This window comes from Pelobates fuscus, chromosome 4 (assembly GCF_036172605.1).
Source record: "Pelobates fuscus isolate aPelFus1 chromosome 4, aPelFus1.pri, whole genome shotgun sequence".
NCBI classification, from domain to species: Eukaryota; Metazoa; Chordata; class Amphibia; order Anura; family Pelobatidae; genus Pelobates; species Pelobates fuscus.
Genome location: NC_086320.1, coordinates 13,281,716 through 13,294,527, shown reverse-complemented (window position 1 = coordinate 13,294,527; position 12,812 = coordinate 13,281,716). Strand labels below are relative to the sequence as shown.

The following is a 12,812-nucleotide window of genomic DNA, read 5'->3' as shown; positions in this document are numbered from 1 at the left end:
TAGTTCAGCTAAGCGTGCCGCTGAATCGGGAAGACAGGAGTATGTGGGGCATATAGCTGCTCTTATACCAACTCCACTGTCTCTATGGACTCCAGTTTATACAGCTCAAGAAGAGGAGTGGTTAACCCCTTAAGGACACACGACATGTGTGACATGTCATGATTCCATTTTATTCCAGAAGTTTGGTCCTTAAGGGGTTAAAGACTGAACCTGGAAAGTATTTGGAGAACAAATGGTATAAGTTAGAAGATGGAAGAATAGTCATTCCAGCGTCACTAGTGGTAGAAATTGTCCAAAACTATCACAACGGGACACATTCTGGGAGAGACAGCACAGAAGAATCTCTCAGAAAACATTTCTACATACCAAGATTGTCCAACTTGACTCAGGCCATTGTACGAAGATGTGTAACGTGTGCTAAAAATAATGCAAGAGAAGGACCATTAAAGCCACCAGGAGTCCAGTTTATGGGGGGACTCCCCATGTCCGATTTACAAATTGACTATACAGTGATGCCTAAATCGGGTGGACATCGTTACCTGCTGGTAGTTGTGTGTACCTATTCAGGCTGGGTAGAAGCATGTCCTACTCGTACAGAGAAAGCAGGAGAAGTTGTGAGATTCCTGCTACGAGAAATAATACCCCGATATGGACTACCCTGCTCTATAGGATCGGACAATGGTCCAGCTTTTGTTCATCAGTGCCTACAACAACTGACTCATATGCTTGGTATAAAGTGGAGGCTTCATACGGCATATAGACCCCAGAGTTCTGGTAAGGTAGAGAGAATGAATAGAACTATTAAGAATCAGTTGGCTAAAATGTGTCAGGAAACCCAACTTAAGTGGAACGTTCTCTTGCCCATAGCTCTATTGCGAATCCGCAGTACACCTACCAGAAGGATGGGCCTCTCTCCTTTTGAAATCATGTATGGGCGACCACCTCCCGTACTTGGTAACTTAAGGGGGGATTTGAGTCAGTTGGGAGAAGGAATTACCCGGCAGCAGGTTGTAGAGTTGGGTAAGACTATGGAGGAGGTACAGAAATGGGTACAAGATAGATTACCTGTGAATATTTATCCCCCAGTTCATAGTTATCACCCAGGAGACCAAGTGTGGATAAAAGAGTGGAATAATGTACCGTTAGGGCCCAAGTGGAGAGGTCCTTATGTTGTTCTTTTGTCTACCCCTACAGCGATAAAAGTAGCCGAAGTGACTCCGTGGATACATCACTCCAGGGTTAAACCAGCAGCAGTCGATTCTTTGCAAGTTACAACAGATCCAGAGAATCCCTGCAAGATCCGGTTAAAACGCACGACTCAGTCGGAGTGACGAGGAACCTTGTGGATTACAAATTTTATTGTTTCAGAGATTTGGTAAGTGAGTGGGAAGGCCTTAATAAAGCCTGTCCACCCACCAACGAGTAGATAAGTCAGGAAAGTCTCGAAGGGACCCCTGTGAAGACGAGCAGAACTCCATTCCCTGCAGCCCTTACATCCTGGAAGCTGAGGTGCCTTCGCACGGACGAAGACTGAGGATGACGACGAAAGATGTGCTTATAATAATGTTTATTTATGTGTATTTTTATATTCAGGAAGGTAGAGGTACCGACACTCCTAGCTGTGAGGTATGCATTAAGACTACAAGAACAGGTAACCATATATCCCAGACCCTAATTTGGCATTCGCAATATGAATGTAAAGGAGATGTATCAAGATGTAGATACTTAAATATAGAATATAGTGTGTGCCATTTAGGAGTAGGAGAACCTAAGTGCTTCAGTCCAGAGTATCAACCCCGTACAATTTGGTTGACTCTCAGGAATGGAGATCCTCAGGGGACCCTAATTAACAAGACAGTATTAGAATCTGTATATTCTTCAGGTGTTCTGCTATTTGATGCGTGTAAGGCGATATCAAGTGGTAGAAAGCCGTGGAATATATGTGGGGATCTTAGATGGGAGAGAACGTATGGGTCTAACGATAAATATATTTGTCCCAGTAGTAAAAATAAATATGTGAGTCCTAGATGCCCAAATAGAGATTATAACTTTTGCCCATATTGGTCTTGTGTGGGGTGGGCAACTTGGGGACAGACAGCAGACAAGGACATGATTGTGACTAAGTTGCCTACCAGTCCATATTGTAAGTCTATGGAATGCAATCCAATCCATATACTTATAAATAACCCCGACAGGTTCTTAGACAAATATGGTAATTTATTTGGGTTTCAAATATATGGGACGGGTTTAGATCCTGGGACAATATTGTTTATAGGGATAGAGACTGATACGGTAACCTCCCAAACTCATCAAGTATACCACTCCTTTTATGAAGAGATGAGCATAGATAATAAGATCCCCCATAATGCTAAAAACCTGTTCATAGATTTAGCCGAAAGTATTGCCGGTAGTCTTAATGTTACCAACTGCTATGTGTGTGGAGGTACTAACATGGGAGACCAATGGCCTTGGGAAGCAAAGGAGGTAATGTCCGGTTCTGAGGCAGTTGACCAATTAATATCTACACAAGCCGATTATCATATGAGTGTTAGAGGTAAATCTGAGTGGAGATTAAAGACCTCCATCATAGGTTATGTTTGCATAGCAAGGAAAGGAATGATGTATAATACTTCTGTAGGAGAATTAACTTGTCTAGGGCAAAAAGCTTATGATGATGATACAAAGAATACAACTTGGTGGTCGGCTTCAAATGTCTCAGAACCATCTAACCCGTTTGCTAGATACGCCAATTTAAAGGATGTGTGGTTTGATTTATCCACCACATCTAACTGGAGAGCCCCAGCAAATTTGTACTGGATCTGTGGTAAGAAAGCCTATTCGGAGTTGCCACAGGACTGGGAAGGGGCATGTGTGTTGGGTATGCTCAAACCATCCTTCTTCTTGTTACCTATCGAAACAGGTGAGACTTTAGGTGTTAAAGTGTATGATGTGAATCATAGGAAGAAAAGGGGACCCATAGAGATAGGTACCTGGGAAGATAATGAATGGCCTCCCCAGCGTATTATAGATTACTATGGGCAAGCCACGTGGGCAGAGGATGGTACCTTTGGTTATAGAACCCCTATATATATGCTCAACCGTATTATAAGATTACAGGCAGTGGTTGAGATCATTACTAACGAGACATCACAAGCGCTCAATCTTCTAGCGAAGCACAATACCAGGATGAGGACAGCAGTCTACCAAAATAGATTAGCGTTGGATTACCTTTTGGCAGTAGAGGGAGGTGTATGTGGGAAGTTTAACCTGAGCAATTGCTGTCTTCAAATAGATGACGAAGGGCAAGCAATAGCTGAGCTTACTAGCCATATGGTTAAACTAGCGCATGTGCCTACTCAGGTATGGAAAGGGTACAATCCAAGTAGTTGGTTTGGTAGCTGGTATGAGTGGTTTGGAGGGCTTAAGGCAGTGGTAGGTGGAGTCCTACTGATTTTAATGTTGTGTCTACTCCTGCCGTGCCTTATACCCTTAGTAGTTAGGTCTGTGCAAAGCCTGATAGAAAATATAGCAGAGAGGAAGGCTGCTGCACAGATAATGGCAATTTATAAATATAAGGCTCTAGATCAGGGAGAACCAATGCAGGAAGATGAGTGTTGAAGATTCACATCATAAGATAAGTCTGGTCTGGTTCAAGGTAACTTGCGGTGTATGCAAACCAAGGTTAAATGATGCCTCAAGTAATTGTGAAATACCAAGAGGCATCAAAGGGGGGAATGTGGTGGAATCTCGGTAAAAATAAATTTAGTAGGCCGAGATTACCACGTGGCATGTGTACGTGCATATGCTGACGTATCGATCAGTTGGTTGCACGAGGCAAGATACGATCAGTAGTGTACGGAGCATGTGCAAGAATACAGGATGTAGTATTCCCCTCCTCCATTGTGCTGGACAAGCCATGCGGTCAAGCAGGAAGTTAATTCTTATTTGTATTGATTGGTCAAGAGAATGTGCGGGTGGAGCTTAATATGGGAGGAGTTATGTGCCTATATAAGGAGCCTGCACTATTGTCCGGGGCTCAGAACTTGCTGTATTTTGGTGACATTAGTCCCTCTGAGTCCCGATCGGTGATCCAATAAAGAATCTCTTCCTTCCTGAAGAAACCTGTGTCCATCTCTCTGTGCTTTGCTTCCGTCAGTTTCTCCGGTATCAGTATCTCTATGGGGTCAGTTGCGTACATACCAGGGTCGCAGGGCTCGCAGGGGTCATGGCTGCGACCGGGCCCGGCCCACCAGGGGGCCCAGCAGCCCCTGCGACCCGGTATGTACGCAGCCGCTAGAGGCTGGATTAACCCTCAGTGAAACATAGCAGTTTCTCTGAAACTGCTATGCTTTTAGCTGCAGGGTTAAAACTAGAGGGACCTGACACCCAGACCACTTAATTGAGCTGATGTGATCTGGGTGTCTGTAGTGGTCCTTTAAGTGTGTGTGCATCTGCATGCACTGGTGTACATACCGCGGTCGCAGGGGTCGCAACCCTGCAACCCCTGCGACCAGGTGCCCGCCGCCATTTGTTGCGGCCCCGGCCTGCGCAGAGTAAGCGTGCGGGGGGGGCCCACGGATCAATTTTCGCACCGGGGCCCCATAGGTCATGTGTACGCCACTGTATGGGGGGCTTTCAACTCGCTCAGAATGTAACTGATTAGATATGGACATTAGTAAACGTAATTTTCTTGTAAGTTTTAACTGGTTATAATTAATTAACTAACTGAGTCTGAAAGATCCCTGATCTTAACTCACCCTAATGTTACCCTTCTTTACCCTATAATGGTATCCCAACCCTAAATCCCTCCCCACTGCTTTTACATTAGAGGCATTGATTTCTGTAAAGGGAATCCAGTTACAATTCGGCTGAGCTACTTTGACATAAAATCACTGCCGCAATTCCATCTATGTTAGAATACCAGGGCCACCTCGTGTTAGAGGTGCCAGGGTTACTTTATTTTAGTAACAGGGATTTTACTTCCCTCAGTCCATTAGGCTAAAAGTCACTTGGGCTGCTTTACAAAAGGCTTGTTTACTTATCACGAGTTTGCTGGAAAAGTTATTTGTTGTTGAAGACCTGTTTCTCCAGTTCCTCCCTCGTTACCAATGAATGGCCGGGAGAGGCCGACCATTAGCTGTTACCTTGTTACTAATGTTGACCAGTTGTTTGTGACTTGACAATCGGGGATTTAACAAACACCGTGCATTGCTGGTCAGGTTATACAGGTTATCAAGTAGTGACAACCACACCATTAGAACCTTCGTAGCTTCTTTGGTAGAAGCAATTTTAATTTTGAAAGTAGTGTTTGAATGTTGTGTTTTAAAAGGAACATGTTCTGCCCCCAGCTTGCTCAGAGTTTATCGGACGAGAAAATCTATCTGCACATGGATGTCTGGCTGACTAAGACAGAAAACCAAAAAATAAAATGTACGAAATAAATAAAATAAAAAACACTCAATAGGAAACCATGTGGATCGTAACACCATCACCGTTTTACTAGCGGTGTGGAGATTATCGATACTTGAAAGAAAAAAATGTTTTCTGGAGAAAATCCTCTCCCAAATGGGACCGTCCATCTTTGATATAGTCTGATTAACCCTTTCTGTGCCACAGTAGAGATCAGTGCTCACAGGTTAAACAGATATTTAAGCCCTACTTTCAAATAAAAAGTGCAAACAACAGAGGTATATTTACTTATATATCTGATGACATCTGTGACTTCAAAGTATTTTGAAAAAAAACAGAAAAGATATACACAAATAGCGCAATATGTAGCAGCAACATTTAATGTTAGGTAAAGTGTGTAAAGTGCGCACTCACAATTAATTGAGCTACTGGTGTATCCTGCATATCCTGGGTGGGGATAATACCACCAACGCTCTCCATACCAGAGCAAGTCATGCTCTGGATATTGTAAGTAGGATACCACTTTTTTATTCTTTTTATTTATGCTTGTGTTCCTCGTGTTCCTGAGAATTTAACAAATACATAATGAAAAGAATAAATGATTGGGGTCTTTGGCATCACAATATTAAGCAGATCTGGAGGCTGACCCACCTACCATCCCATGTGCACGGGGGGTAGAGAGAACAAAATACCTGGTAGGGGCACTGGGATTGTTCTCTGTACTCAGCCCTGGCCTAGGGGGTCCCCAAGTCCGTTAGCCCTTTCATGGCCCCAGTTTTATATTTTTGGATAAACTTTTAAAAGATATATTTTTTAGATAAGTAAATATCATAAAAGCATCATATATATATAATAAAAAAATACAATTTTGAAAATGTTAAAATCATTTTCAAAATATGAAATACTTTTAAATGTCTATCCAAATTTTTAAAAATAATTTAAAAGATGTATCCAAAAATATTATATCGAGGCTTCTATATTGGGCATACCTTAACCCTAATACTCAGAATTTTTCAAAGTACCCAATTATCCCACTGGTCATATTAAAAAATAATCCCCTACCCTGCTTATCAAATAAACAATCAAGGGATACCCAGTCCCCCTGGTGCAAAGTAATTAAACATTCCCCCAGGTGACCAACGGGCTCCAAGCGACCAATCAAGTTCACCTAAAATTCACCCCTCATTTTAAATGAAACACATTTCTTAATCTGCTCCCTGACCTTTAATAGGGGGAATGAAGCAATTGGTCAAATTGGAAACCTTACAAATATTTGTAATGTCTTGACTGAGGATGGCCAAACAAAATCCCAACCTAACCCATCTACGATAAAATAATAAAAATGGCCATATACAATGAATAAATAAAAGCCATGCCAACTAATGAGTTACTCCCAGAGATCAGAGTGCAGCCGTGCCAATACAAATAGCACACATGGGCCTCATGTACTAAACATTGAATAGCAATGAATTACAAAGTGTTTTTATAATTCGGACAAGATGGCCAACGTGCTGTATTTTTTATGTTTTTATATTTTTTATTTCACTGATGATGTACAAAAGAAAGCCTATTGGTGAATGCACGTCCATTTGATAAGCTCATTGTGATATAAATAATGCAATTTATCGTAAGTGTATTAAAAGTAAGTAAAGCTGTATTTATATTAATAACATGAATGGTGAATAGAAAACCAGTTTATACCCGGTGCTGGCAGAACTGCAACGGATATAAAAAGCATGAGAAAACCAACCTCTACGTCTTTTTATTCATAGTGATATCCACTAACTTACACAGTTTGTCTGAAAATGTACCTACAATGCCACACAGGAAGAATATGCACACACTCACTATCCACTAATTTACACACAGTGTCACACAGGAAGAATATGCACACACTAACACACGCTAAAACGTGGCACTATCCACTAATTTACACACAGTGCCACACAGGAAGAATATGCACACACTAACACACGCTAACACGTGGCACTAACCACTAATTTACACACAGTGCCACACAGGAAGAATATGCACACACTAACACACGCTAACACGTGGCACTATACACTAATTTACACACAGTGCCACACAGTGTAATCTGCACTATTGCACATATGGAGATTTACAGAACTACTTTTAGGCTAATTTGTATGTGTGTCACTGCAAATGAATGTGTGTGTATGATTGTGTGTTTGTGTAATATCAGTGTGTCACTGTGTCTCTGAGTGAGTGAGCATGTATGTCTGATAGTACTGTACGTGTGTCTGTGTAATATCAGTGTGTCACTGTGTCTGTGAGTGAGCATGTATGTCTGATAGTATTGTATGTGTGTTTGTGTAATATCAGTGTGTCACTGTGTCTGTGAGTGAGCATGTATGTCTGATAGTACTGTACGTGTGTTTGTGTAATATCAGTGTGTCACTGTGTCTGTGAGTGAGCATGTTTGTTTGATAGTACTGTATGTGTGTCTGTGTAATATCAGTGTGTCACTGTATCTGTGAGTGAGCATGTATGTCTGATAGTACTGTACGTGTGTTTGTGTAATATCAGTGTGTCACTGTGTCTGTGAGTGAGCATGTATGTCTGATAGTACTGTACGTGTGTTTGTGTAATATCAGTGTGTCACTGTGTCTGTGAGTGAGCATGTATGTCTGATAGTACTGTACATGTGTTTGTGTAATATCAGTGTGTCACTGTGTCTGTGAGTGAGCATGTATGTCTGATAGTACTGTATGTGTGTTTGTGTAATATCAGTGTGTCACTGTGTCTGTGAGTGAGCATGTATGTCTGATAGCACTGTACGTGTGTTTGTGTAATATCAGTGTCAGTGTGTCACTGTGTCTGTGAGTGAGCATGTATGTCTGATAGTACTGTATGTGTGTTTGTGTAATATCAGTGTGTCACTGTGTCTGTGAGTGAGCATGTATGTCTGATAATACTGTATGTGTGTTTGTGTAATATCAGTGTGTCACTGTGTCTGAGTGAGCATGTATGTCTGATAGTACTGTACGTGTGTTTGTGTAATATCAGTGTGTCACTGTGTCTGTGAGTGAGCATGTATGTCTGATAGTACTGTATGTGTGTTTTTGTAATATCAGTGTGTCACTGTGTCTGAGTGAGCATGTGTGTCTGATAGTACTGTACGTGTGTTTGAAGGTGTAACTACATGTGTGCATGTAATGTGTGTTACTGTGTTACATGTGTGCATGTAGTGTGTGTTACTGTATAAGTAGTGTTGTATGCATTTGTGTAATGTATAAATAAATAAATATTGTTTGACTAAGTATTAACACATGTACCCCATATAAAAAAAAAACATCAGACCCTATAAACCAGATTAAGATGTTCTTAGTGGGTTGACAAATTGTTTTTTTTTATCTATATTACTCCCCAAAACACCCCATTTCCTTCTTTGTTTATTATGTTTTGTGTACTGAATACCCACAGCAGCTGGAATGACAAATATTGGTAACCCGCCTTCAGTGATATTAAACAAACACAATCTCCAGCACTCACAGACACATATACCCAAATGATGTAATTGACACATGCACATATTTACAAACCCAGACACAGAGACAGGCACACACATGCACCCAAACAGACATACATACACAATTTGGCTTCTTTTTTAGCACACCATCAGAACATATTTGTTATGGGCTGCCTGAGGTTGATGTGAGTCACACTCACAAATTAAATTGATGACTTGTGGTTGCCGTAAATAATTAAGTCTCTCTTTTATTAGTGGGCTGGACTGGGGACACAATATATCAATCTCATGGTCAAGAAAAGGGACCCCACAACTCAGTCATGTCCCTGTGAGTTATATTTCACAGTGTGCTATCATATCGCGCACTATAGTATTTGAAAACATTGTCTGTCCTTTGAAATACCAGGAAGATGACAATAAATATAGACATATATGATATTTTTATTTTCATGCAATACCTCAATATTTACAGAGAGTGAAGACTCGGCCCTGTCAGTTCTGCTAAGTTCAGGCAGGTACCCTGCGTTACTCATTGACCCACAGAAAGAAGGTATTAACAGAATAGTAAATTGCTTTATATTAATTGTTAATTCTGCAGACAGTTTGCCGATCTCAGGGTAGTAATACTTATGGAGACGTTATGCATCCAAGAAAATAATAAAAAATAATAGAAGTATAAAAATAATATTATTAATGTCCAATTATTTTTTCCGTGAGGGTACAGCTAGCTTTCACTGGTCTTTAGGTTTGTACAGGTACGTCGGAGTTGAGATTACAAGGTTAGACATTCCGTCCAGGTTTAACCAGTTCAGGCCTTTCCTCCGATATTTTGTTGTTATCTCGCCCCAACTCTGGGTACAGGAGAATTCAGTTAGGCCCGGTAATATTATTAGGGCGTCCGCTGTGGTTGGATATTGTAGAATGATCTTTGGGTTCTGGTAAATCACAGAGATGGGTTTCTGATGAGCGTTAAGAAGAGACCCAGACACAGAGCCAGGATGGCGTAGCTGGACTTCACGCTGGTGGCCCCGCTTTTGTTACACAGGTCAGTGCTGCAGCATGACACGGTACCCGAAACAATCAGAACATTCAAACTGGTTGCCTTGCAGTCGGACTCACAGGATTTGGAAATGGTGGCCGCAGACAGACTACCTGTGGGATTAACACAAAGTACTTTAACTCTGGGAGAGGGAAAGGGGAGAAAAGGAAAGGAAGAAAGTCTATGTTATGTTTGACTCTTACCGATTCCCCCAGAAACCACCGAGGTCTTGCAGTAAGTACTGGCTGCCGTGCAGTTGGTCGCATTCATACAGTTGGTGTTACTGGCCTTGCCTGTACACGTGTAACACTGTAATGCAAAGCCTAGAAATAAAAATGCCTAATGTGAGTTAATCCAGAAGCAAACAAGGCAAACAGCTATATAAAGGGTAGTAGATACCTGGAATAGCCTTCCAGTGGGAGGAGTAACAGTGATATAGAAAGGGTAGTAGATACCTGGAATAGCCTTCCAGTGGGAGCAGTAACAGTGATATAGAAAGGGTAGTAGATACCTGGAATAGCCTTCCAGTGAGAGCAGTAACAGTGATATAGAAAGGGTAGTAGATACCGGGAATAGCCTTCAAGTGAGAGCAGTAACAGTGATATAGAAAGGGCAGTAGATACCTGGAATAGCCTTCCAGTGGGAGCAGTAACAGTGATATAGAAAGGGTAGTAGATACCTAGAATAACCTTCCAGTGGGAGCAGTAACAGTGATATAGAAAGGGTAGTAGATACCGGGAATAGCCTTCCAGTGGGAGCAGTAACAGCGATATAGAAAGGGTAGTAGATACCTGGAATAGCCTTCCAGTGGGAGCAGTAACAGTGATATAGAAAGGGCAGTAGATACCTGGAATAGCCTTTCAGTGGGAGCAGTAACAGTGATATAGAAAGGGCAGTAGATACCTGGAATGGCCTTCCAGGGGGAGCAGTAACAGTGATATAGAAAGGGCAGTAGATACCGGGAATAGCCTTCCAGTGGGAGCAGTAACAGTGATATAGAAAGGGTAGTAGATACCTGGAATAGCCTTCCAGTGGGAGCAGTAACATTGATATAGAAAGGGCAGTAGATACCTGGAATAGCCTTCCAATGAGAGCAGTAACAGTGATATAGAAAGGGTAGTAGATACCTAGAATAGCCTTCCAGTGGGAGCAGTAACAGTGATATAGAAAGGGTAGTAGATACCTGGAATAGCCTTCCAGTGGGAGCAGTAACAGTGATATAGAAAGGGTAGTAGATACCAGGAATAGCCTTCAAGTGAGAGCAGTAACAGTGATATAGAAAGGGTAGTAGATACTGGGAATAGCCTTCAAGTGAGAGCAGTAACAGTGATATAGAAAGGGTAGTAGATACCTGGAATAGCCTTCAAGTGAGAGCAGTAACAGTGATATAGAAAGGGCAGTAGATACCTGGAATAGCCTTCAAGTGAGAGCAGTAACAGTGATATAGAAAGGGCAGTAGATACCTGGAATAGCCTTCCAGTGGGAGCAGTAACAGTGATATAGAAAGGGTAGTAGATACCTGGAATAGCCTTCCAGTGGGAGCAGTAATTTCTAACAGTGATATAGAAAGGGTGGTACTTGGAATATTCAGATGGTGGAAGTAGTAAAGATAAAGTGTCGCCAATTATTTACGATTTAGTACAAAATAAATAAACTGGCAGAGAGGAAGGTGGATGGAGTTGGTAAGGCTGAAAACCTTTCTGAATATCTCACACCACTGATACAATGTTACAGGTAAAGGCCAAGAAAGTCCGGCATAACAGAAATCGCCAGGAATTATATCATCACAGGCTAATCTGATGGAAATACTATGAATGGACAAAAACAGAATATGACAGCAAATCAAAGTGTCCGATCCTACCTGTCCCTGTGCAGAGGGCAGTCAGCAGGAAGATGGCTTTCAAGGTGTCCATGATGGGTGAATGAGGACCAGTGGACATATTGAAAGCCAGAAGCTTCTTATATAGGGGTGTTGGTTTCTACCAAGTCAATGGGATTTCCTGAATAGGAAAGGTTTTCCTGAATAGGAGACATGTTTCTGGGTGGGAACCCAGAAACATGTCTCCTATTCAGGAAAACCCTTCCTGAAGCTGCCTACCTGTTTATCAAGATTGTCCTGATGTAATTGTATAGAGACAAGACCATCATCCTCCATGGAGACAGAACGAGTATTGTCTTCTCTTTGATCCTAGGTGTGCCTGTTTCTCTGGGATAGAGATCTCCATAATGTAAGGCTGCCCCATGGGATTTCTTGTTAGACACTAGGATTAAGAGATTCAAACAAAACAAGTTTATCTTCTTAATATTGAAAGAACTCTGTGTGCAATGGTGGACATTATCTCCCCCCTTAACATGAAGGAAATTGAATGGGGTTACTGGGTGAGCCCCAGGTTGGTGTTAAATAAACCTGGGCTGCTTTACAAAAGGCTTGTTTAGTTATCACGAGTTTGCTGGAAAAGTTATTTGTTGTTGAAGACCTGTTTCTCCAGTTCCTCCCTCGTTCCCCCCTCTAATAATATTGTTAAAGCGCTACGGAATCTGTTGGCGCTGTATAAAGGGAGATAATTCTAATAATAATAGAAAGGGTAGTAGATACCTGGAATAGCCTTCCAGTGGGAGTAGTAACAGTGATATAGAAAGGGTAGTAGATACCTGGAATAGCCTTCCAGTGGGAGCAGTAACAGTGATATAGAAAGGGCAGTAGATACCTGGAATAGCCTTCCAGTGGGAGCAGTAACAGTGATATAGAAAGGGTAGTAGATACCTGGAATAGCCTCCCAGTGGGAGTAGTAACAGTGATATAGAAAGGGTAGTAGATACCTGGAATAGCCTTCCAGTGGGAGCAGTAACAGTGATATAGAAAGGGCAGTA

The 12,812-nt window shown here is 41.7% G+C and overlaps 1 protein-coding gene across 1 annotated transcript; it reads right to left on the bottom strand.

Moving 5' to 3' along the window:
• Window positions 1–9,734: 9,734 nt before the first annotated feature.
• On the bottom strand, window positions 9,735–11,908 carry LOC134607688 (lymphocyte antigen 6E-like). Its single transcript, XM_063450231.1, has 3 exons — window positions 11,803–11,908; window positions 10,145–10,264; window positions 9,735–10,054 (listed from the first exon to the last, which is right to left on the bottom strand). The coding sequence occupies exons 1-3, from the start codon at window positions 11,879–11,881 to the stop codon at window positions 9,846–9,848; spliced, it is 408 nt and encodes a 135-aa protein (XP_063306301.1). The 5' UTR covers window positions 11,882–11,908; the 3' UTR covers window positions 9,735–9,845.
• Window positions 11,909–12,812: the final 904 nt, after the last annotated feature.